This window comes from Trachurus japonicus, chromosome 16, assembly GCF_045865225.1.
Source record: "Trachurus japonicus isolate A0001 chromosome 16, Traja_1.0".
Taxonomy (NCBI): Eukaryota; Metazoa; Chordata; class Actinopteri; order Carangiformes; family Carangidae; genus Trachurus; species Trachurus japonicus.
The window spans coordinates 6,820,911-6,844,606 of NC_140922.1; the positions used below are offsets into that span (position 1 = coordinate 6,820,911).

The 23,696-nt window shown below is 42.0% G+C and overlaps 2 protein-coding genes across 6 annotated transcripts; both read left to right on the forward strand.

Annotated features, from left to right (window-relative positions):
* Positions 1-2,700: 2,700 nt before the first annotated feature.
* LOC146971585 (uncharacterized) lies at positions 2,701-9,717 on the forward strand. Of its 3 annotated transcripts, none has more exons than XM_085803619.1 (5): positions 2,717-2,931; positions 4,387-4,494; positions 4,978-5,127; positions 5,943-6,578; positions 8,174-9,717. In XM_085803619.1, the coding sequence occupies exons 1-5, from the start codon at positions 2,886-2,888 to the stop codon at positions 9,085-9,087; spliced, it is 1,854 nt and encodes a 617-aa protein (XP_085659745.1). In that variant the 5' UTR covers positions 2,717-2,885; the 3' UTR covers positions 9,088-9,717. The 3 variants fall into 3 exon arrangements, with proteins under 3 accessions (XP_085659746.1, XP_085659745.1, XP_085659744.1); XM_085803618.1 differs by having other exon boundaries at positions 2,741-2,931; positions 8,171-9,213; XM_085803620.1 differs by lacking the exon at positions 4,387-4,494 and having other exon boundaries at positions 2,701-2,931.
* A 35-nt stretch (positions 9,718-9,752) lies between these two features.
* On the forward strand, positions 9,753-22,593 carry notchl (notch receptor, like). 3 transcript variants are annotated; one of them, XM_085803616.1, is made up of 11 exons: positions 9,753-10,059; positions 11,392-11,536; positions 12,891-13,223; positions 13,931-14,141; positions 15,209-15,534; positions 16,027-16,202; positions 16,742-16,803; positions 16,999-17,122; positions 19,414-19,511; positions 20,058-20,389; positions 21,446-22,593. In XM_085803616.1, exons 1-11 carry the CDS (start codon positions 10,008-10,010, stop codon positions 21,954-21,956), a joined length of 2,370 nt encoding a protein of 789 aa, XP_085659742.1. In that variant the 5' UTR covers positions 9,753-10,007; the 3' UTR covers positions 21,957-22,593. The 3 variants fall into 3 exon arrangements, with proteins under 3 accessions (XP_085659742.1, XP_085659741.1, XP_085659743.1); XM_085803615.1 differs by having other exon boundaries at positions 9,783-10,059; positions 13,931-14,151; positions 15,207-15,534; XM_085803617.1 differs by having other exon boundaries at positions 9,788-10,059; positions 11,392-11,532; positions 13,931-14,151; positions 15,207-15,534.
* Positions 22,594-23,696: the final 1,103 nt, after the last annotated feature.

The window sequence follows — 23,696 nt, forward strand, 5'->3', positions numbered from 1 at the left end:
GAAACCGAAAGTACGTTTAAGTATTTATCGTCTTTTACGACGGAAAGTCCCTTTTATGGTTCCGTCTGCCTCCATGGAGGCGTAACAATGGCGAGTGACTTGCTGTAACTTTATCTATATTTCATTCAAAGCTGTGCTGCGCTGTCATGAAGTTATTATTACACTGATAATGTATGTTTACAGTACAGATGTAATATGATCTGCGTGTACAGTGTTGTTCACTTGGACCGTCTCCAAACAGTCCAACAGCACCACCATGTGGCCACGGGCCCAAACTGCAGGATCTTTACTATGCTGTCACCTACGCAGGGGTGTCAAACTCATTTTAGTTCAGGGGCCTCATACAGTGCATTTTGACCGGACCAGAAAAATAATAGCATTATAACCAAAATTATAAAACGGAAAGGTGAAATCCGGCGATCTGATTGGTTGTTAACCGTGGTATATTGAGCATATACCACGGCTACTATTCTAAAGCCTTATCACAGCGTAAGCTATCACTCCGCGTCAGGCACGTATGACTGGTATGAATGGAAGTTGTTGTCATGTATCCATGACAACGGACTGTTGCAGTCCGTAGCCCAAGACAGCTGATGTTTTTACGATGTTAAAAAACGGACTAAAGTAGTTGAATCCACATGTTTAAGGTGAACTTTCACCTCCGGGGAGGGTTAACAATGGTAGAGGGGATTGAGCAGTGACTTTCATCTGAAAAAAAGCGGAGGAAAAGACGAGATGCAGAGCTAACTAGGAGCTAACGTCTGGAGAGGTGGGACTATTTTTTTCACAGTGAGGCTATTTTATTGGATAATATGTATTTCTGGTTGAATAAAACTACATGAAATTGATTGCGTATCCCTCTTTCATATTGCCTTTATTGGTAACCGTTTTATAAAAGCAATATATCACTCCAGTCCGTGGTATATGCTCATTATACCACTCTAAGGGGGTTGTCGTCCCTCCGCTTCGCGTCGGGCCGAACAACGCCCCTTAGCCGTGGTATAATGAGCATATACCACGGCCTGTCGTGATATATTGCTTAAATAATGAGAACTCTAAATGTATCTCTTTGTTATAGTGCAAAGAAGTACAAATACATTGTAAAGATGTAAGTTAATGAACTATCCTTTTACAAAACATTATATTTCTCAATTTCTTGAAAACAAAACATGCAATTTAAACAATAGTATGCCTCTTCTGTCTTCTATGTAATTTTGACACTTGGCAAATTCATCCCGTAGGCCGAATTGGATCCTAGCAGTGCCTGTCCTTTGGCCTGTGGGCTATATGTTTGACACCCCTGACCTATAGACCTAACTCATAATGTAGCATGGGGTACTGTTTTGCATAGATAGGGATTTTAAAACAAATGCCTTTGGAGCACAGCAGGGGTTAACCTGTTAGGTTAGCCTGTCAGGGCAAATGTCTGCTGTTTAGATTCTATTTACACCACCATTACCACCAGCTCCCATCTGCCAAGTAGAGCTCACACAGCACTGACAAGTAGTTTTGTTAAAGTATGCAATTACACAGTAATTTGACCATGTTACCTATATCTTTTTAAATGTACAGTATATATATTATGACAATGAAATAATCGAAACATTCATCAGTAATGTAGCCATTAGTTGCCATTGGAATGCCAGCTTTGCTTGGCTGGTGATCTGGCCTTGAGTTAGAGACTGACACCCCCAACAGAATCTTTGAACTCCCTGATAGCTTCCTTCCTTTCCTCCACTTTCATGTTAGAAGAATAGGATGAGCAAAGTTGTTATGTCTCTACTATTTTAAGCAGCCTCTCAGCAAGCCACTATATCACTGTTTCCTGCATTCTTTGAAACCCCAATGCAGTCTGTTGTGAAAAAATATTTTCGATAATTAAATGAGAGGACTTACACTTTGAACTGCTTGCGCTTATTTGTTTCCATCTTATGCTTATTTGACACTCACTATTTAACATTTCACATCCAAACACATGACAAGGTTTATACAATTCTTATTTCCATTTCTACAACAGCTTGAGTTCATCCTCAGCTGACTACAGCATTGAAATGTTTCTTATCTCTCAGTAATGATCAAGTGTTATTAAATACTCTGGGCAAAGTATTGCACTACAACAGTGTCAAAACACTCAATCAGTGGTAAAGGTTTTGCAGAGAAAATATTGTGAAAGGACAGATGTTACTGGCAAATGTACAAATGAAATGTACTAAGAATCAAAAGTAAAAGTATTCAGTGAGTGGACAAAAAAATCCCCTTTGACTTGCAAAGTAGGCCTGTTATTGAGGACTCTGAGGTCATGTCCTATTTCTTTGGGAAATCCAGGCGACCTGATGTCAGTTTATAGTAATTAGAGCCTTACAAGTCATATAGGCTAATACAGTATTTTAAGACTTGACATGTTTAAGGTGAACTAGACCAAACCATATACTGATCAGGACTTTTCTACCAGAAATGCTTTTGTTAGACATATATGAGCCAGTCAGCAGACTACTTTATACTTTACATGGCCACTAACAGCATATCTTGCTAACAATACTTATGTATTTTTAAGTAAGTGGGATTTTGAACACACATTGGGGTATTTTAACAATTCGGATTCCTGCAATAACAGCTATAGCCTATTTATTCACGCCCTTAATTCATTCATTTATTTTCTGAATGACTATCCTTACAGTCGCGCGCCTGCCTATCTTCGAGGCCAGTGCGCATGCGCAGACATGGCAGCTCTCTGTGGTGGTCCGCTCACATCCAACACTCCTGAAACTGAGCAAAATGAACAGAGCTGAGCTGTAAACAGAGCTGACACATGCTCGGGCTTCACCGTCCGGGTCGTGATGGACTAACCCACCGGCAGCAGCGGGGGGACGTGTGATCTGGTCTGGATGGAACCGACGGGTCTACGAGACGTGTTCAGATGTATAACACTATGTAAGCAAACACCGTCGATATGTGTCATCAAGTCAATAAGTACTGTACCGTCGTTCAGAATGCATGCATGACGCGAAACCGGGCATCAGCCACTAACGGCTATAACAGTGTAGTGATGAAGCTTCCTGACTTTACCTGCTGCTCCGTGGATGTCAGGCCCAGCAACGCCTCCTTCCCTCTGTCAGCCACAGGAACAGCTGGAGGTTTCCACACATGGGTTTGTTGACAGCAGCAAGAGAGGATGGGCTGCTCTTTGAATCAGCTGAAGGAGCTAATGATGCTGAAGTTAGCTAAACGTCAGCTAACGTGTCTCCAGTGAAGGGAAACGTAATTATTCTCCGTTTTCTTGACCCAGTCACTGCTGCGGTCAAGGTTTAGTTCAAGCCTCTAAACGGTTTGTCTACTGTCAGATAGATAGATAGATAGATAGATAGATAGATAGATAGATAGATAGATAGATAGATAGATAGATAGATAGATAGATAGATAGATAGATAGATAGATAGTTTACATACATAGACTTTATTGATCCCAAACTGGGAAATTACAGCAGCATTACACACAGTGACAATAACAATACAAAGAACAACCTATAATAAAATAGCTATATAAAATGTAATAAAAATGCATACAACAAATAGGCAGTGTTAGAGAAACTAAATGTGGCTTAAAACACAGTTTTAGACTGTCACGGGTTTGTTCCAGCTTTGAAAACATAAAAAAAAATTCACAGCCCTGTTGTACCACATCAGATTATTTCTACATTAAAAAAAACACACTGATTTGTCAAATAATGTAGTCTTGTACACTCTCCTTAATAATCCAGATCAGTTTGTCAAAGTAGGCTACAGTGCAGGTTTTTGGTTGTGCAAAGCTGGACCTAGCTAGACTCAGTGAAATCACCATTGTTTGGCTCTTGTTAATGATTTATAATGTGGGTTTGAAGCAGCGTTAAATCTTTAGCTAGCAGTAATGCAAGAACCTAAACTGCTGAGGCTAAACGGACAAACAGTCTGGATGCTAATCACTGCAGTGTTTCCCATTAATTAAAGAGACTGTGTTGTCTTGTTAGGGCCCGCCACAGTCTCTCACAGAAAAAAAAAAAAATTGAAATTTTTTTTTTTCTCACGTGTGTCTACGTGCGGTGCGCCCGCACGCGAGAGAGGCGGCAGTTTGAGAGGCTGACTGGCAGAGATGAGAGCTGGTGAAACACTAGCATGGTTATTTAAAACACCATCTCTGATCTCTGCCTGCACATAGATACACAGACACGGGCGCACGCTAAATGCGCTAGATCGCCATAATTGCTCAGCTGCGGCCTATATCGCCCCCCCCCCCCCGTCGCGCCATGGTCTCCTGAAATCCTGTGGGAAACACTGCACTGAGTCTAGTAGCTACACATGCTAGAGTTTTACTTGATGCACAAGGCTCCAACAAGCTGTTTCTTATGTTTAGCCATTGCAGCAATGGAGGATATTGGTCTCCATCCCAAAGCCACCAATGACCCCCCTGTTCACAGACCCACAGTCTCTGAGACTCTGGGGCTGCACCACATGCCACCAGGTGGGTAAGAGCTCAGAGCTCATCACACTGTCACCCTAAGTGTCTGATGCTTTAAAGATAGTTGAAGTAGTCTTTTATCAAAATGCTTTAATCTTTTTCTGTGTCAAGTAAAAACAAACACAGAAACATCAGGTATTATTACTCCAACTAGCGGCTGCAACCAACAGTTATTTTCATCATGAATAAAAATACATCAAGTGATTGTTCAATGTCTAAAATGTTGTGTGTGTGTGTAAAATATAAGAATATAGTGAAAATATCCATCATTATTCCCTGAGACCAAAGTGAACATATAAACATATTTTGTTTCTTTGAGCACAAGTCAAAACCCCATACGTTAGCTATAGAATTCTGAAACATTCTTGATATCTGTGTGCCAGAGAAAATGGTAAAGTTGGAGGTCAAGAAGGGCCCAATCACAAAGTTTAAATCCCAGTGTAATCCAGCCATATTAACACAGTGAACGTGTGCTGTTCTGTCCAGATCATCTACAAACATCTGATGGGAGCAGAAAATCTGATGTGGATAAAGATGAGCCGTCCAAGAAAAGGTCCTATGCAGTGATAACAGCAGAGCAACAGATGATTCCCCAGCTTCCTTTACAGAGCCCGCTGCCTCTGGGCAGCGACACGAGTAAGTAACAGTGTGGTGAAGTGCTGTCTAACCTGATGGCTGGATTTAACAGCTACACCCAAATTAGTGGAGGGTTGGTCTGAATAACTGGATCCTGTTTTAACTGTCAGGTGGCATGTCTGAAACTGTAGCAGAAAACGGTCTAGTATAATACTTGCGAGTACAGTGTTTAAAGGGATAGACAGAGTTGTTTTCGAGGTAAATGCAGAGACTGCTTGCCAAAAAAAACTGCCCCCGACGGGAACGCACATCAACGGTTTTGCATGAATTTACCTTGAAAAAAACTCTGTCTGGTAACGTTGTGTTATTATCTCATAGCGTGGTGAATGTGCAGGTCACAACTTGTCCACCAGAGCGTTTTGGAGTTGTTGGATTGTGTATTTGATGAGTTTGATGAGGGAAACCAAGAAATCCCATGAGCCTCCGTAGCGTAGCTCTGAGCAGCTCGTGGCTCTGCTCCGCCATTCTAAAAATAGCTTGCACCGATAATTAAAGGTAACGAACCTACTGCTATGACTATAGGGATTATGGCAATGGGCCAATTTGCCAAAATGTTGAACTAGGTAAATGTACATAGTTTTTTTTGCCATATATGTAAGTACAAGTCAATAATTAATCTAATAATAATATGGGTATAGAGTTTCATAATTTTTTAACCTTATATAAACTACCTAAGTTAGTCATTTGGAAATGTTGTGTTTGATGAATGAAAAATATTATCTATGGCACAGTTTTTGTACTTCATGTTGTACTTCAAACCAATCCTCAATCCAGATGTCTGTTTGTTTTTGTGTGTTGTTGTTGTTTTCTTACAGCATTTCTTAATACAGCTGCTAAAAATGGAAACACTCATTTGGATAAGGCAGGGGCCTCCAGAAAAACACCTAAAGCCAAAATCACTGATCCAGCAAAATGGGAACAAAACAAGCAGAAACAGCTGAGGATGGAGGGGAAAGCATATGTAAGCAAAAGAAAAAGAGATGGCGAGATTGTGGCAAAACAGCCGAGAACAATGGGACCAAGGTGCACCTCGAACGCATGCAGAAAGGCCTCAAACCGGCTCTGCAGCGAAATCAACGAAGAAGCCAGGAAGAAGGTGTTCGAGGAGTTCTGGCAGGACATGAACTGGACTCAGAGGAAACTGTACGTAGCAGGACAGGTCGACCGCGACCTCGTGGAGAGATCTCGAGCCGTGGGGTCACGGTCGAGAAGATCAATTTCACTCCGTTATCACCTGGTGGTGGACGGCAAAAGGAAACAAGTGTGTAAAAACACGTTTCTGTCCACTCTGGGGATAGGAGAGTGGTCTGTGCTCAGCTGGGCGCAGGGAGGAGCAACAAAAAGGAGCGAATCAATTGAAAACAAATTGGAGAAGAGACAGGCTGGTGCTCAGTGCCCACAGCTGAGTCCTCCTCACTCTGCAGTCACGTACACTGTGGAAGTCAATCAGGGTGAGTGGGGTCTTTTCTTTACTCTTTTCAGCTACTCTCTAAATTTTGGACGGAATCAATTACCTGGTTTATCGATCAACCCTTCAACACAACACTTTTGTTAACGGATTATACACTGTCATTGATCCCTTAAGGCACACTGCCAAGTACACCATGGTTCTACCTCCTGGAATGTGATGTTTGCTGGCTTTGCTCTGTTTTCTTTCACTGTTAATTGAACGCCCATTAAAGGAATAGTTCACTCAAAATTGAAATTTCACTCATTATCTACTCACCCTCATGTGGACTAAGGGCTGGGAGAAGTTTCAGAGTCCTCCGTGCCTTCTCTGAGTTACAGGGGGTCTCGGCATAGCAGTGCATGTCAAAATAACGGTTGCAAATGGATACCACTTTTCTTCGTAACAAAAAGACACACCAAAAAACATCCAAATACCTCCATGCTGCTCGTATGTAATGTCCGTCTTGTATTGAAGCCCCGAAATGCTAAACTGTTCCGAAAAAAATTAAATAAGTCTAAAAAAAGCTTGTTTGTAATGGAAGCTCCTCTTCCACGGACATTACATACGAGCAGCATGGAATTAGGATGTTTTTTGGTGTGTTTTTTTGTTACGAAGACAGTTGGTATCCATTTGCAACCGTTATATGGACATGCACTGCTACGCCGAGACCCCCTGTAACTCAGAGAAGCCACGGAGGACTCTGAAACTTCTCCCAGCCCTTAGTCCACATGAGGGTGAGTAGATAATGAGTGCAATTTGAATTTTGGGTGAACTATTCTTTTAACTTAAAGGGGAACTATGCAAGTCCAGTCGCTTTTCCGCTATTTTGCTAACCCTCCTCTCGGCCATGTGCATTTGTTTACAACAAAGCCGGCGAGAAAGCAATCCATGGAGCGGTGGATAATGTTACATATCATATAGGCTACTCGTTACGATGTATTTGTGTAGTCTTTTCTGTGATAAATAAGAGATTACAGGGCGCGTTTTTGTTGCGGTGCTGCTGAGACGAAAGCTGGGACACCGGGTCTGAGGAGCTGATCTTACATGGTTGGTTTTCAAGGAGAATGAAGGCAGAGAGCCTTCATTCTCCTTGAAACAAGTTACAAGTCATTTATTTCACCATCACAATTACTCCAAAGCTGTTTAATTAAGGTAAAAATGTTTCAAAATCATTTTTTCACAGTCATTAATGAGACAGCAGTGTTTGTACTTGCATCATCAGTCTGCTAAGGTCACATAGAAGCACAGGGTCATATTGTTCTACATAAATGTACCTCAGTAATGCTCCGTGCTTTCTAATTAGAGCCAGACCAATAAATCTGCCAGACTGATGTGAAGTAACAAGAAATTCCGGCACCATTACATAGTTTGTTCACCAGAGATCACTGACCTGTTGATTGTTCAATTCTTCATTGTCACTGGAATCCATATTGAGATTGATTGTTTTTTTTTTGGTTTTTTTAATTACTTTGTGAATTATTCTCTATGTGGCTGTTGGATATTTTTCCCCCTCAAATCAATATCACTACTGACCTAAAAAAAAATCCAGTATTACTAGGGCTATAATGTTAATGTTATTTACCTGTTTTTTAGCAGAACAAGTAAACGCCACAGACAAAAACAGGGCACCAGAACCAGAGGGGTCCGTCAGGAAGAAGTCTCGAGTTGCCAAGCCCCTGACGTGGAAACAGAACCAACAGAAGCAACTCAGAATGGAGGGAAAACCTTACATCAGCAAACGGAAGAAAGATGGACTGCCCGTGACTAAAGCTCAGAGGGCAATGGGACCAAGATGCACGTCCAGTGCTTGCAAAAGAGCCTCCAACCGCTTCTGTGCCGACTTCGGCGAGGAAACGAGGAGCGACCTCTTTACCGGTTTCTGGCAGCGCATGAACTGGACTCAGAGAAGGATGTACGTGGCCGGACTGGTGGACTGCGACCCGGTGGAAAGAACCCGGGCGCCGTGGACTCAGTCGAGGAGGTCGGTTTCGATGCGGTACCACCTGATAGCCGACGGCGACCGGAAACAAGTTTGCAAAAAGATGTTTCTGTCCACCCTGGGGGTCGGAGAGTGGTCAGTGCTGAACTGGGCGCAGCACGTATCCCAGCAGAGCCACTCAGGGGAAAACGCCAAGAAGCAAACGCAGAGGAAGTCTCGTAAAGCCTCAGAACATGTAGTCCTCAAGGAGTTCCTGGACAGTTTACCTAAAGTGCCTTCTTACTGCTGCGGGACGTCCATCTCCAAACTCTACCTGGAGCCGGTCTTCTCCAACATGTCCGACGTGTACAGGCACTACTACAACCACTGCTTGGAGAGGAAGACCTCGGCACTTTCTCGGCAGGTTTTCTGTGCTGTGTTCAAAAAGATGGATCTGGGATTGTTTGACCCCAAAAAGGATCAAAGTTGCACTTTTGGTGCCACTGGACACTTGTTCAATGAACTCTGGGAGGAATACTGCATGGACAGAGGAGCTCCAGGGTTACAGCTAGAGAAAGCTGGTAACCAGTAGGACAGAAGAAAAATAAAACGACTGTTTGATGATCTTGATTTTATCCTCTCAAGCAGAGGCGCTGGTTATGTCTTCCAATCTCACACTGTCTGAATCCAGCTGTCTTTATGCAACTGAATAATTGAGGGATTATTTAAGCACTACATGTACTTTGTTTTTCCAAGTTGTTCTTCACAATTTGAAATTCACTAAAACAATGTGAGAATCTGCTGTATTAAATTTCACTATATGTAAAAGTGTCTGAAAGGACCGACAACAAAAATCAACAAAGGAGCCAGTTGGTTCCAAGATGTTTTATTTATTTCTTCTGTAACTTAAATAAGAAAAGCACTTTACAGAGTCATGTCACACAACACACAGTGTCCACAGTCAAGTCTTTGGACCCAGCAGGAGGACAAAGCCATGTGTGAATGCACTTCTGAATAGAATTCAAATGATGCCGTGCCGTCACACACTACAGAATAACGGTTCCCCAGCTCAGACACCCCATAATGTGTTTTTTTTACAAGCTGAGCCACTGTAAGTCCCACATATACACACACACACACCAACACATGCACATACGGTCTTCGCCCTCCTATTCTTCTCCACACAGTGGCAGGAAGTTGTCCAGATATCCGCTGGCCTCTGAAAAAAAAAAAAAAAAAGAGTGAACAAAGTGGGCTGGGTGGTGTTAGAAGGTGTCGCCGACGGTGACGACGGTGATGGAATTGGGCGACTTGACTCGGGAGTTAACTGTTCATTGTGCGCAGCAGGGCAGTAGCTGCACCACAGGGCCACGGTCAGGTTGACAGCAGCGTGGGAGCTCCTGCGGGTCAGAGGCAGGGTTTACCAAACAGCTGGACTGGACTGGACTGGACTGATCCGGGAGCAGGGAGAGAGGAAAAAGGCCCCCGGCTGCAGATCACAACAGCCTGAAGATGTTGGCTCTCAACATGTTTCTCCTGCTGGGACTGAGCTGGACATGTCGAGGTGAGTTACCCATCTCCTCTCTACACATCTGTTTGTCTTTCACACACATAAAACACATCTTCTGTCTGATGTGTAGCCAAACACCGAGATACCACCATGCAAAACAGTTTAAATTAAAAGATGATTTTCAAGGAGTTTTCAAGATAACTTGTTCCTATCTAGTTTACATGTAATATGAATATGTCCGTTCACACTGAAGCCCTGTGTATACATTGAATAGGCATGCAGTATACTGAATAATGAACTTCTTCTTCCCCCATATATTATATTTGAATATTAGAAAAACATTTTTCTCATTAGAAAATGGCTTTTTTAATATTTTTGTTAAAGTAAAGAAAAAGTGGAAAATCTTTATTTCATTTATGTTAATAGTTCAGCTCCCTTATAGACAGAGTTGGATATTTCAATCAATCTTTATTTAAAGTGTAGAATCACCATGCAACATGATCTTCAAACACTTTACAATTTACAATAAAAATTGTGCATGAGGCAGACGTACCAGGAATAACATGACAAAAAAATATATATATATATACATATATACACACACACATATATATTGGATATATATATATCCAGATATTTAACATACATATTTAAAGCGCCAAACAGTAGAGAAAAGAACAAGTGACGATGATAATAGATAGTAAAGAAAGGTGGGTCTTGTTGATTTAAAAATGCCTACTGAGCGAGCTTCTTATATTTAATTTATGAACATTTATATAAAACTTATATTTTTATTCCCTCTGCTGCAGGAAGTTCCTCTTTGCTGATCAAGTGAAACAAAAGTATAAAACACTTAACAAGTCTAATTTCAGCTCTATTGTCCATGCTTTTTTTCTGCCCTTATTTTATGGTCCCACACACACCTGCCAAACCCCATTGTCCGACTCCATCACATTCCTCATCGCCATGGTGACGACCTTCGACCTTTATCAAGTCCCCGGCCCACTCCATTTCCTGTTGCTATTCGCTTCTCCTGGAAACTTCCTGTTTATGTCAGCCCCCATTTCCTGTTCCCGTTAACGGCCCGTATCAGGACCCACCTTTCATGGCTTGACCTGCATTGTTATGAATAGTTGCTAATGGTCTGAAACAATGAGCGGTTTTGAATATGTGGGTGAGCTGCTCCTGCGATAAAACGCACAGTGAAAACAGTTTGCGTGGTCGGTTTGATTACTGTATAATGTCACATTCAAGGAGCATGAAAAGGAGACATTCCTCGGACACAGAGCACAGCAGGCTCCAGATTAGACTCAATACAACAACAACAACACTTTACAAAGGCCACAATTCAGGTGAATTATATTTTCACTTTTTTTCTCTCCACAGCTACATCTAGTGACGCGTGGGCTCTGTGCTCTAACAGCAGAAAGTGTAAGGACAAGTTTGCGGACGGGACCTGTGACAGAGCATGTATGGAGCCTGGGTGTCTCAGAGACGGCTTCGACTGTGTGAAGGACAAGGGCCACTGCCAGTAAAACACCTTCCTTTCATTTTCTTGAAGCCGGTCGTGGTTGTCCTTGTGAATTATATTGGTTAATGCCAAAAATAACAGTGTTAAAGCATCTACAAAGAACTTTTAACTGGATATCCAAAAGACTTTTCGGTCCACCGGACAAAATGATTTACAGTACTCAGACCGGAGGAGACGGAGACGGACAGAGTTGTTGCTACACTAGCCAGTAAAAGCTGAGCTCAATACATTTTCATCGCTATATTTTCTGATACTGGGACAGGATTCGCAAAGAGAAACCTACCGCTTTTGCCAAAATCAACACAAAATGAAAGTTCTTTGTAGTTGCTTTACTGTAACTATCACTGTCTAGATCAGGGGTGTCAAACTCATTTTAGCTCAGGGGCCACAGTGTAATTTAATCTCAAGTGGGTCAGACCAGTAAAATAATAGCATAATAACCTATAGATAACAAGAACTCTAAATGTTTCCCTTTGTTTTATTGCAAAGAAGTACAAGTACATTATCAAAGAGACCCCGAGAAGAGTCTCGTATTAATGTGGATGAATCTATGTTACCCACACTTGTTAATGGGTCCATTTCTGATAAATATATCGTTTTGTCTTTATAGTTAGTTTGATATTATTATTTAGTGGTCGACTCGCCCAGCATTTCCTGGTTTCCAGGTTTCCCAGATGCTGCCCGGCGGGTCATGGGAATAACGCCGCCGGATCGCTAGTTGGCATCGTTTATGGTCGTTTATGGTATATCTGATCGTCTTCCAACCTCCGACTTTCGTTCTTGATTACTGTAATGAAAACATTCTTGGTGATGAATGCTTTCGCTTTCGCCTGTCTTGCGCCGGTCCAAGAATTTCGAATTTCACTGTTGCACACAGAGGCTCATGGGAAATGTAGTGTGAAAACACTTCCTCGTAGTCCCTTTAAGATGTTTACAGTTGATGAACTATCCTTTTCCCAAACATTATGAAAAAACTGAAATTTATTGAGAAAAATGTCATTTGGAGCCCTGCGGTGTGCGAGCCTTCCTACTTTGAGAAAAATGTCAACAATATGTTTCCGCTTCTGTCTTCTATGTAATTTTCACACTTGGCAAATTCATCCCGTGGCCAAATTGGACCTCTGGTGGGTCAGTTGTGGCCTGTGGGTTGCACATTTGACACTCCTGGTCTAGATAAACAGAGGTTGAAGGGCAAGTTTGGAGAGTCATGTGATAGAGCATGTATAAGCCAATTAGCATACATCAAAGCTCTAAGGGGAAGGAAAGCTAGTCAGTTGACCTTAAGTCAGTGTTATTTAGTCTAATAATCCTGTCTCTTTCTGTTTTATCCATCCCTCCCCATCACTGCTCTCAGTCCGGGCCACATCCAGTACTGCCGCGACCACTACGCCAACTCCCACTGCGAGCAGGGATGCGACAGCGCCCCCTGCGGATGGGACGGCAGCGACTGCTTCACCCACCAGAGCCCCGTGTGGGCTAAAGGCACCCTGGTCCTTCACACCAACATCCCAATGCAGCGCGGCAGCTTCTCCAACAGCTCCCTGCTCTGGGCCCTCAGCATCATCCTCCAGACCTCACTCAAGCTGAGAGGCTCCGCCCCCCTCGCCACCAACGCAAATCTGTTCGACTATAACCCCGAGCAGCTCACCGACCTGCTGGCTCAGGCAGCGCCGGCCGACTCCAACGGGTGGGTGCTGAGAGGATTGCTGCTGGAGTTATGATGAGGCGTGTCAGAAATAGCATGGTTTATTTATGCACATTTTGCAGCCAACGTGGCAAAAGACTTTTAACGATGCAGTTATGTTAGATTTTATGGTGTTTTAGGTTCTTGTGTTGTGAGATAATAATTGCAGCATGAAGTTATAAGACTACAGATATTCCATTCAATTCAATTCAATTCAAAAAACGTTATTGTCTATCACAGGGATAGAAAATTGTCGTTAGATTGGGCTCCAAAAACAGTCAGACATACAAACACCAACATAAATGTGATGATTGATGACATAAATCAAAATATACCAGTGATTGAGATGGACAGCCGGCTAATTTAGGAATATGGGGCAGAAATGATGAATTACTGGTTTTAATTTGGTCACAAATATCAACATTCATTTACAGCCTCAAAAAAAAAAAAAAAAAAGTACACCAAGTCTGAGAATTTTCACAAGGTTTTCAAGGTGCTGCTAAAAAGATAACTTCAGTCTGTCATCCTGCAGCCAACAGGCTTCCTTCCAGCATTAGAAAATCATCTTACAGTAATTGGGAACCCTATTATGGGCTATTTACATTTGTGCAGAAAGTGAAACTTTAAATCAACAAACGTGCCTCCAAAATGACGTACTTGCTCTTCCCTGCTGTTTCCTTCCTCTATCTCCCTCTTTCTCTCTGTCCCAGCTCCCTCCTTTTCCTCCGAGTGGACAACAGGCCGTGCTCCCGTTTGCCCTCTACCTGTTTCCCCTCTGCCACCGAGGCTGCCAGTTTCCTCCGCGCCGTGAGATCGCTGAAGCCATCCTCGTTCCCCGCCCTCCCAGAGCTGGAGGCCATCATCGCTGCCGTGGGTGTCCAAAAGGAAATAACAAGCGGAGGGGAGGAAACGGTGAAAGAGGTAGTCAAAGGTAGGCTCGCATGTCCTGTGAGTGACACACACACACGCACACACAGCTTAGAAAGTCATCCAAACCAAACAGTGAAGAACACCTTTCCGTTTCCAGTGTGTAGTCGCTGCAGCACAGACAGGTTCACACAAACCAAAGCAACGACATGTGGTCAAAACAGAAACAGAAACAAGTAAAATTAAGTTGAAAAACTGTAAACTTTAAGAGTCACATTATTTAAAACACAATAAGTATATGTATATATATGGAGATATTAGTAATAAAGGAACAAAATTCTCTCCATATATATAGTGTAAGTATATGGCTTTGTTCAAAAAACAACTGAAAAAATCATTCTTTAGCAAAGATTTGTAGCAGGTCTGGATCTGTCAATCTTTATCTTTCATCTTGTATGTAAATTGCTTTTTTTTCTCTCTTATTTTTACAGTAATTTTATGAATTTCTGTATTCATCTTTTTTTGACCAACTTTTTACATAGGGAGGGTATTTTCACAAGCCTTTTTTTCAGCTTCCACCAATCCTGCGCAATGTTTAATTTCATTATTTTCATTGTTTTTATGTAGGCTATATAATGTGCAAATAAACTGAACTAAACTAAACTAAAAACTAAAAGTATATGACTCGGTGTGAAGATAGATAGATAGATAGATAGATAGATAGATAGATAGATAGATAGATAGATAGATAGATAGATAGATAGATAGATAGATAGATAGATAGATAGATAGATAGATAGATAGATAGATAGATAGATAGATAGATAGATAGATAGATAGATAGATGCAACTTCATTGATCCCGAAGCAAATTTCTCATTGGTCAGCTGCTCTTCACACAATAAAAACACACCATAGACTCACAGTTAAATAATACATAGATAAAACAAGTTAAAAGAATGTAATAGAGGAGCATGCTGATACAACATCTGCAGCAGCTTTGTGCAGATGTTGTGCAGGATGTTATATATGGCAGGTATCGGATAAATAAAGTTTTACTTTATCAGAAAAATGTTGTAAAATAAATCTTTTTTTGATTTTTTCTTTCTTTCTCTCAAAGAGTCAAAACCTATGTGGTTGTGGGCCGTGGTTGCCATAGCGATCGGCCTGCTGCTGTTGCTGCCCCTGGTGGTGTTCCTGGTGGTGAGGAGGGTGAGGCAGCGGTGTGCGGAGAGCGAGGCCAATCACAGGGTGAGACACCGGTCGACCGTCACCGACAACAGCGGCAAAGCCAAGTCCTGGGCGCCGCACGCCGCTCCCCAAGAACAACAACGGGTCCGGACCAGCCGAGAGAAAGACAAGATCAGCCTGAGGAAAAAGAAGAAAGCCAAGGAAGCGGAGAAAAAGAGGAGGAGGGAGCCGCTGGGCGAGGACGCCATCCGAATGCGGTGAGAGATGTTTGGAGAGGATGTTTTGTCTGCTGGGGGAATGATGTCATGTAGACAAAAGGAGTTCTTTGTGAAACAAGTGAGAGTTCCTGCTGTGTAGTTATTACACAGACTGAATGTCACTATTTGTGCACTACACATTTCCCAACTTCACTACAGCAGGTGAATAAAAGCAGCTGTGGAGAGGGATTCCTCAAAATCTTGTTGTATCGATATAATACTTTCAAGCTGCAACAGTGAACAATAGGCCAACTCCTTCCACTTTGTCTGTTGCTGTTTATATTGATCAGCTGAACCAGTCGCCTCAGGAATTGTGATTATTATTGATAACTTTCTGAAAACCTGCCACTCGTATTGCAGAAAATACAAATCCTGGTGTTTGGGTGTGTAGCAGAGCTCTGTGGTGACTCATGAGTCAAAACATAAAGGCAAGAAAAGAGGAGGAAATGGCCACTAACGTGCAACATGAAAAATCAGTGCTTTTGTTCTCAGGCCTCTCAGAAGGGACCAGGATATAGGAAGCGACACAGACTTTACCCAGAGTTCAATGGAAGACATCAACGCCAGATGCTCCAGACGAGAGGAGGACGCCTCCATCTGTGACCACAGGACCCAGGAGCAAAAACAGTACAGGAACGGACCCTCACAGTCCCGCAGACCCATACAACGTAAGGGCTTTCAGTCATTAACGCATTCATTCACTCACTCACTCACTCACTCACTCACTCATTCATAGCTGCTAAAGTTTTATTCCTCTGACAATCTGCAATAGATTTGTCTAAGAGTTACCATAGTATTTACTGTAGTGGTGCCTCTGAGTGAGGTTTGATTATTAGTTCAAACCTGTCAACAGCAAAATAACTGACTGAATAATTCAGTTTAGTCAATTAATCAGTTTGTCAATCCAAGGAAAGTTAATCAGCAGCTGTTTAAAGATTTTTTAAGATGTCAGCTTGGATGTTTTCAGTTAAATGAGAAAATATTTCGTCATTAATGTGCTATCAAAGTGTCATTAGTTGTAGCCCCAGGCTAAATTCACATCATTTTTGGCATAGCATTGTGACATTGTGAAACAACTCAACAACCTCAGTAGGAAGGTACCAGTTTAGACCTGAATAACTGCGTGTAACCTCTACACATCATTCCATACATACTATAATATTTGTGCTTGTGCCAAAAAGCTTAAAAGGTTCATGCTCTCTCTTAGCTCCACCTAGAGGATGGGAGAGAAACGCCATGCCTCCTCCTCTGCTCAGCCCTCCTCAGCAGGTCTGGCCTCCTATTGCTGCTTTTGTTTCAATGTGAATTCTATTTTATCCCAGTTGTAGAAGAGTGTGTGTTATGAAGGGCGTGTTCTGTTTTGGATGGATGACATAATGTGTTTAATGTGTTTTAATTTGTATTATATAAATGTGTATGGATTACATTATGTCTTTATTCATTGTGGCTGTGTTGTGTTTGCAGTCGGCAGAGTGGTGCGGCCCAGATGGGTCTGTGGTTCTGATCCGAGCCGTGCGCAGCGGGCTGGACAGAGTGGTGTTGGAGCTGCTGCGAGCAGGAGTACCGGTTAACAACACTGACCACACTGGTAATGTATCTCTGTCAGAGTCACTTCACATCAGTTTGATTTTATCAGCATGAAATTATTGGTGCTTGTTTTCACCTTCTTTAAGTTGAAACAATGTAAACACCAACAACTCAACCTCATGAAATTTAAATAGCAGTTACAGTAAAATAAACTTTAAAGGGACAACGAGGAGTTTTGGAAAAGCGAAGCGTTTTCACACTACATTTATGAGCCTCCGCGCGCACCGTGAAATTCTTTGACCGGCGCAAGACAGACTCATGTTTTCATTCATCAAGAAGTAAAGTCAGAGGTTGGAATCACATACCGTCGTAGTTCCGACCATAAACGGCGATTCAGCGGCATTATTCTCATGACTCGCCACGAAACTGAAAGTAAGGAAACGCTGGTCGGCTCGCCCAGCATTCCCGCCACCACTAATAATAACAAAATAACGATAGAGACAATCTTGAACTTGAATGTATTTTATTTTCGAACATGTATAAAAATAAAAATAAAAGAAATTGTATGTAACTATTGTACATACAATAGATAGAAAAAAAAGAGAAAAAACCAAACAAAATATTAAAAATAAAGAGCTAAGACATAACAAAACACCGCACATTGTTCGAAAAAGGAAGTGGGAAGAAGTACAATACTTATTTTAATTTCCCACCCCTTTTATCTGCTCTTTGGTTTGCAACTATACATCCTAACTACAGTACATAATAGACCTATATAAGTATATACCATGTGTAACCTTAATAAATATCTATATAAATATATAATTACAAAATTAAATATATGCTACATCATTATCCATATAAGTATATAATTACAAAAATATATTCTATATAAATATCTATATAACCAAAATAAATACATACTACATACATATCATCATTAATATAAATATAAATATATAAGCTATCTCCATAACTAAATCTTTACCCTCTATACCATATACTAAGTTAGTTACAATATATCAATCAATGCTATTCTACAGTTTACAGACAAAACGATATATTTATCGAAAATGGGCCCATTAACAAGTGTGGGTAACGTAGATTCATCCACATTAACGTGAGACTATTTTATAACCAAATAGAAACTCCTCGTTGTCCCTTTAATTTGTACAAGAGACTAAAACTGTATTAAAGAAGTATGTGCATATGCAGTTCCAAGTTGGCTACATAGTTACAGAGACTGACCAGTCCTGCTTCCACCCCCTCAGACATGAATTGGTTGCTTTTGTAAATGCTTTTTGATTCTAATCTGCAGCTACAGCTAATGGCTGAGTGAAGCCCTATTGAGCTAAATGCTACCTGCTAACTACAGTGTGCTCACAGTGACTAACTGATATTCTGCAGGAGTTATATTTATCATATACTTTAGCATGCTCACCTTTGACAGACTAATATTTTGCAAGGTTTTTTTTTTTTTTTTTTGGTTCCCAGGAAATTAACCTTAACCTTAACCAAAATATGAGAGAGACTGAAACGCTGAAATGATGATGATGGTGGAGGAGGAAAACTCATTAAAATTCACCATGAGGGGGAAATGAATGTCAAACCATATTTTCATTACAGTTTTTTTTTTTCAGAAATGCCACTAACAACAACAAAAAGGCTGAAATTAGTTTTAGCTCCTCTGATTATATCAGTTTATTTATTATTTCATGGCAGTAGTTGAGATATTTCAGGCTAAACTGACCTCATGGATAATGTCTTCATTTTTACCTGTGCCATATTTGAATATTGTGCATGGACAGGGTGAAGCTCACCTTGGAGAGAAAATAACATGTACAGCTCATGAGCAAAACCATTATTTTCTGACACTGAGGGGATGAGTAACTGGTGTAACTTACCCCGTCTCTCTCACGTCCTCTTTTTGTGTCCCTCCCCTTCCTGTTCTGTCCTCTTCCTCTCCATGACCTCCATCTGGACCTCCTCCTCCTCCTCCTCCTCCTCCAGATCCCCTGCTGCCCTCCTCTGACTCAGAACAAAGTTAATGTGCTGTAGAGCTCAACCTCTGGTCGATGGACATATTAACTTTGACGCTCATCCTTCTTCTTCTTCTTGCTTCTTGTCTCTCTTATATTTTCTGTCTATCTCTCTCTTGTGTTTTTTGTGTTTATGTCCCATCTCCGTCACCTCTCTGTCAACTGGGCTGAAGCGGTTCATCTTCACATCTCCTCCCCTCCGCTCTCCCTCCCTTCACCTCCTGGGCTCGACTCTGTTGTGTAATGGTTGTTCATTGGCTGACTTACTCCCTCCCCTCTTCTCCCTCACCTCCACTCACACTGTCTCTCTCAGGGAGATCAGCCCTGCACTGGGCATGCTCAGTAAATCACCTCTCCCTAACTAGGACCCTCATACGCTATGGGGCCGCCGTGGATCTGCAAGACAACAAGGTAAGATCTGGAAGTTTCTTCATGCCGTTGCTGGGCCACCACAACATTTACATCAAACATAATGGATTAAATATCTCGGTAACACTTTACTTGAATAGGTATTCATAAGATTGACATAAAACTGTCATAACCATGACATAACAGCTGTCATAAACATCAATGAATACTTATGACAGCTGTCGTTAAGTGTCATTCGGTAAGTTATGTCACTTTTAATGCAAAGTTGACATTGTTTGAGATGTTTTTGTTCTGACAACTTGACATAAAGACAATTTAAACTGTCATAGCAGACCTAATTGCCAAACTTTAAAGATTATGTCAAGTTCTCATAACAAGGACATCTCAAATAATGTCAACTTCGCATCAAAAGTGACATAACTTACCAAATGACACTTAACGACAGCTGTCATAAGTATTCATTGATGTTTATGACAGCTGTTATGTCATGGTTATGACAGTTTTATGTCAATCTAATGAATACCTATTCAAGTAAAGTGTTACCAATATCTCTGAAACATCTCAGTTCTATGTTTTTGTCTCTGTTAGGGCGAGACGCCGCTCTTCCTCGCCGCCCTCCACGGTTGCTATGACACCGCCAGACTTCTGCTCCTTCACGGCGCCAACCTTGAGCTGCACGATCGAAGGGGACGGCGACCGATCGACGTGGCCAGAGAGGGCATGCGTCACCAGGTCCTGGAGCTCCTACTGGCTCACCAGATTCAGAGAGGACCAGTTCCCATGGACTCGCCCAACGACATAATGTGGGAGGAGCGAGCTCTGATGTACTCGCCGTGGGCTGGAGCGCAGGGCCTGCCTGGAAGAAGTGCCTCTTTCTCTGGGATAGTAGGACATCGAGACATGACCCCGCCACCACAGAAGTATGGTTCTGCAAATACAGTATAATGCATACAAAGAGAGTGTCAGTGCAAAATGTGTATCCAGAGGAGTTTACAATTTCATCTTAAACTGTTGGTCAATTCATCAATTAGTCTTTTGACAGAAAAATTATAAATAATCACAGGGCTCCAGACTAACATGTTTTAATAGCAGCATAGTGGCCCCTAACTTAAAGGGATAGTGCAACATTTTGGCAAATTGGCCCTTTGCCTTAAAATCGCTATAGTGATAGTAATAGGTTTGTTACCTTTAATTGTCGGTGCAAGCTATTTTTATAACGGCGGAGCAGAGCCGCGAGCTGCTCAGAGCTATCCTATGGACTCCATAGCATAGCTCCATAGTATGGAGGCTCATGGGATTTCTTGGTTTCCCTCATCAAACTCATCATTCACCACGCTATGAGATATTAATGGAACATTAAGAGCCGGAGTTGTTTTCGAGGTAAATACAGAGACAGTTTGCTGAAAAACTGCCCCTGATGGGAACAGGGGCACTTTTGCATGAATTTACCTTGAAAACAACTCAGTCTCGTAACGTTCCGTTATTATCTCATAGCGTGGTGAATGTGCAGGTCACAACTTGTCCACCAGAGCGTTTTGGAGTTGTTGGATTGTGTATTTGATGAGTTTGATGAGGGAAACCAAGAAATCCCATGAGCCTCTGTAGCGTAGCTCTGAGCAGCTCGCGGCTCTGCTCCGCCATTCTAAAAATAGCTTGCACCGACAATTAAAGGTAACAAACCTACTCCTAAAACTATAGGGATTATGGCAATGGGCCAGTTTGCCAAAATGTTGAACTATCCCTTTAACAACTAAACACTACTGACAGAATTTGACATGTGCTTTTCAACTTGGTGCTACATTACATGAAAATTCCTTGACATAAGTAGTTACTCACTCTGACTGACCAACTATTCTCCAGTGGTGCATTCAAACCAACGCCATTAACCTGTTTTTGATTGGATAAAACATGTGACTTTTTTCATCCTCTGTTAAAGGATCCTGTCAAATATCATGATGTTTGTCTTGTCTTGCCAGTGACTGGTCGATGAACAGAGTGCAGTACCCCGCCCCTCAGAACTGGCGACCACAGCTCAACCAATCGGCAACAGCGTTGGTCCCCCCACGAGTCATGGGCCGCTCCCCTCGACCAATCAGCACCCTGCAGGAGGTCACCTCGGAGGACGAGGATCGCGACCGGCATCAGGAGGTCCCCAGAGCCGCCACGCCTCACTTCCTGTCACCCCAACCGGCACCCCGGCAGCGGTCCTTCTCCTGCACCCAACATGCATTGCAGCGGCGCGCCAGTGCCCACCAGCCAGAGCCAAATTATATAATAGTGACAGACAGAACAGCCAATGAGCCCATAGAAAGAATAGTTGTTCCACCTCCCACAGATGCTGCAGCCCAGTCAGATCGCCTGCCAGTTGTTAACAGTGACAATCCTAATAGACCTGAACAAGCAGCAGTGAGTTCAACAAATACAGAGCAGAAAGCTAGAAGTGAGAGGTCAAACAACACCAATGACTGCACACAGACAGCCTTGTAGAGAAGGAGAGAAGCAATTAAACCTCTGCTGCCTTTCCACAGGAGGAGGAGGATGGTGGTGGTTAAATAGACCATAATAGAGGGGCCCTGAGATTTAGTTTGGCATCAGGTGTATTCTTTTAATCCCAATGATAAGCAGAGGAATTATAAGTAGGCCCAGCTGGAAGGAGTTCACCCTTTAATGATGATTGTCCAATATGCATCTGTTGGATGTCACATGACAGACTTATTTGTTACCTTCTGGTCAAATTAATACACAGCAGCACTCGGAGATGTTCCAGCCCAAGCAGCCCCTCCAGTTTTCTTTCAACCTTGCCTAAATTATTATTATTATTATTATTATTATTATTATTATTATTATTATTATTATATTTTTACCAGAGGGTTGGGATATTAATTGTAAATTTTATGTTACATGGCACCGTCAAGTCAGTGATAGAACATGTTGACAGACATGAATACCTGTTAAATGTGATGAATCTGCTCAGTCTGTAGATGAACTGTAGTGTTTTCACATTGTCTCCTCTTGAAACAGGTTGCACTCTGATTATTGGAGAGATTATTGAAGGATAAAAATGAAATATGTGCACAGTTGCACAAATTGATGCATGTAATAAAGCGACTTTTCATTTAAATAATCTTTTGTTTCATTTTCACATCCAGTGATATTTTCATCCAGTGTCAAGAGAAGACAGAAAAGATGAATTCATATTAACATCAAGTAGCTAACACATTGAAATGTAGCGGTGACAGTCGCATCAGTTTCCAAAGTTACCTGAAAAAAAAAGTTGTGACTTTGTAAAAAGGAAAAAAAAAAGTCCAAAGTAAACTAAAGTGTCCACCAATCACAATGTGTCTGTAAAATGTAACATTCAAAGATGTTTTTCATCCCAGCAGTTTAATGACGAGAGGGAAACCGAACCATGGATTTGCACTGAGCTGGAGATCACATGAATTGATTACATGCATGGCTGTCTCCCTGTATCCTGAGCTTTGATCCACACGCGTGCAAGTGGGTGTCAGGCACGCGCCACGGTGGATCAAAGCTCCACATGCAACCATTTGAAATTCAGCCTGTTCTTCCTTTGAAATTTCACACCTCAAATTTCTCCTCCGTGTGAAGACGCGCGCTCAGTGCGGGGGTTCCTGCTCCGTCTCGTGGGAAAAGGGGAAATGACGCTGCATTTACAGCTTCATTACCTGTTAAAACTGATGCGTCAGGGGGAAGGACGACACAGGGTGGTGGGTGGGGGGCGGCACTTCCCACGCGCACTCACCTACGATTGAGGTGCAAATGAGTTACAGAAGGAGCAAGCATTTCAACTGACGCAACTCGGTGGTAGAGGATAGCGCGACTTACAGTTTTACGCACGCCATAAACGCCACATGCTGCCTTCCTCATACTGACTTTGTCCACAGCTTGTTTCTTAACTTCAATTAAATCTCTATTTGAACGGGTTTAACTTTTTCTTTTCTTTTTTACACCCAGTGCCGATTTCGAAGCAGAAATATGTAACATTACGCACAGGAATGGCACTTTTTACGCACGGCTTTAACTCCTTTATCAATGTGAAATTTAGTTTGTTCAATTATAACAACAGATGTTTTCTTTACTAGCCAATATGTTACGGAGAAATGCATGCATGTATGTATGTATAGTGTTGCGGAATGTTTTGACCACCTGGATGCATTTTATACTTTTTTTTTCCAAATGTGTGAAATGCCACGGCGTGGTGCCTAT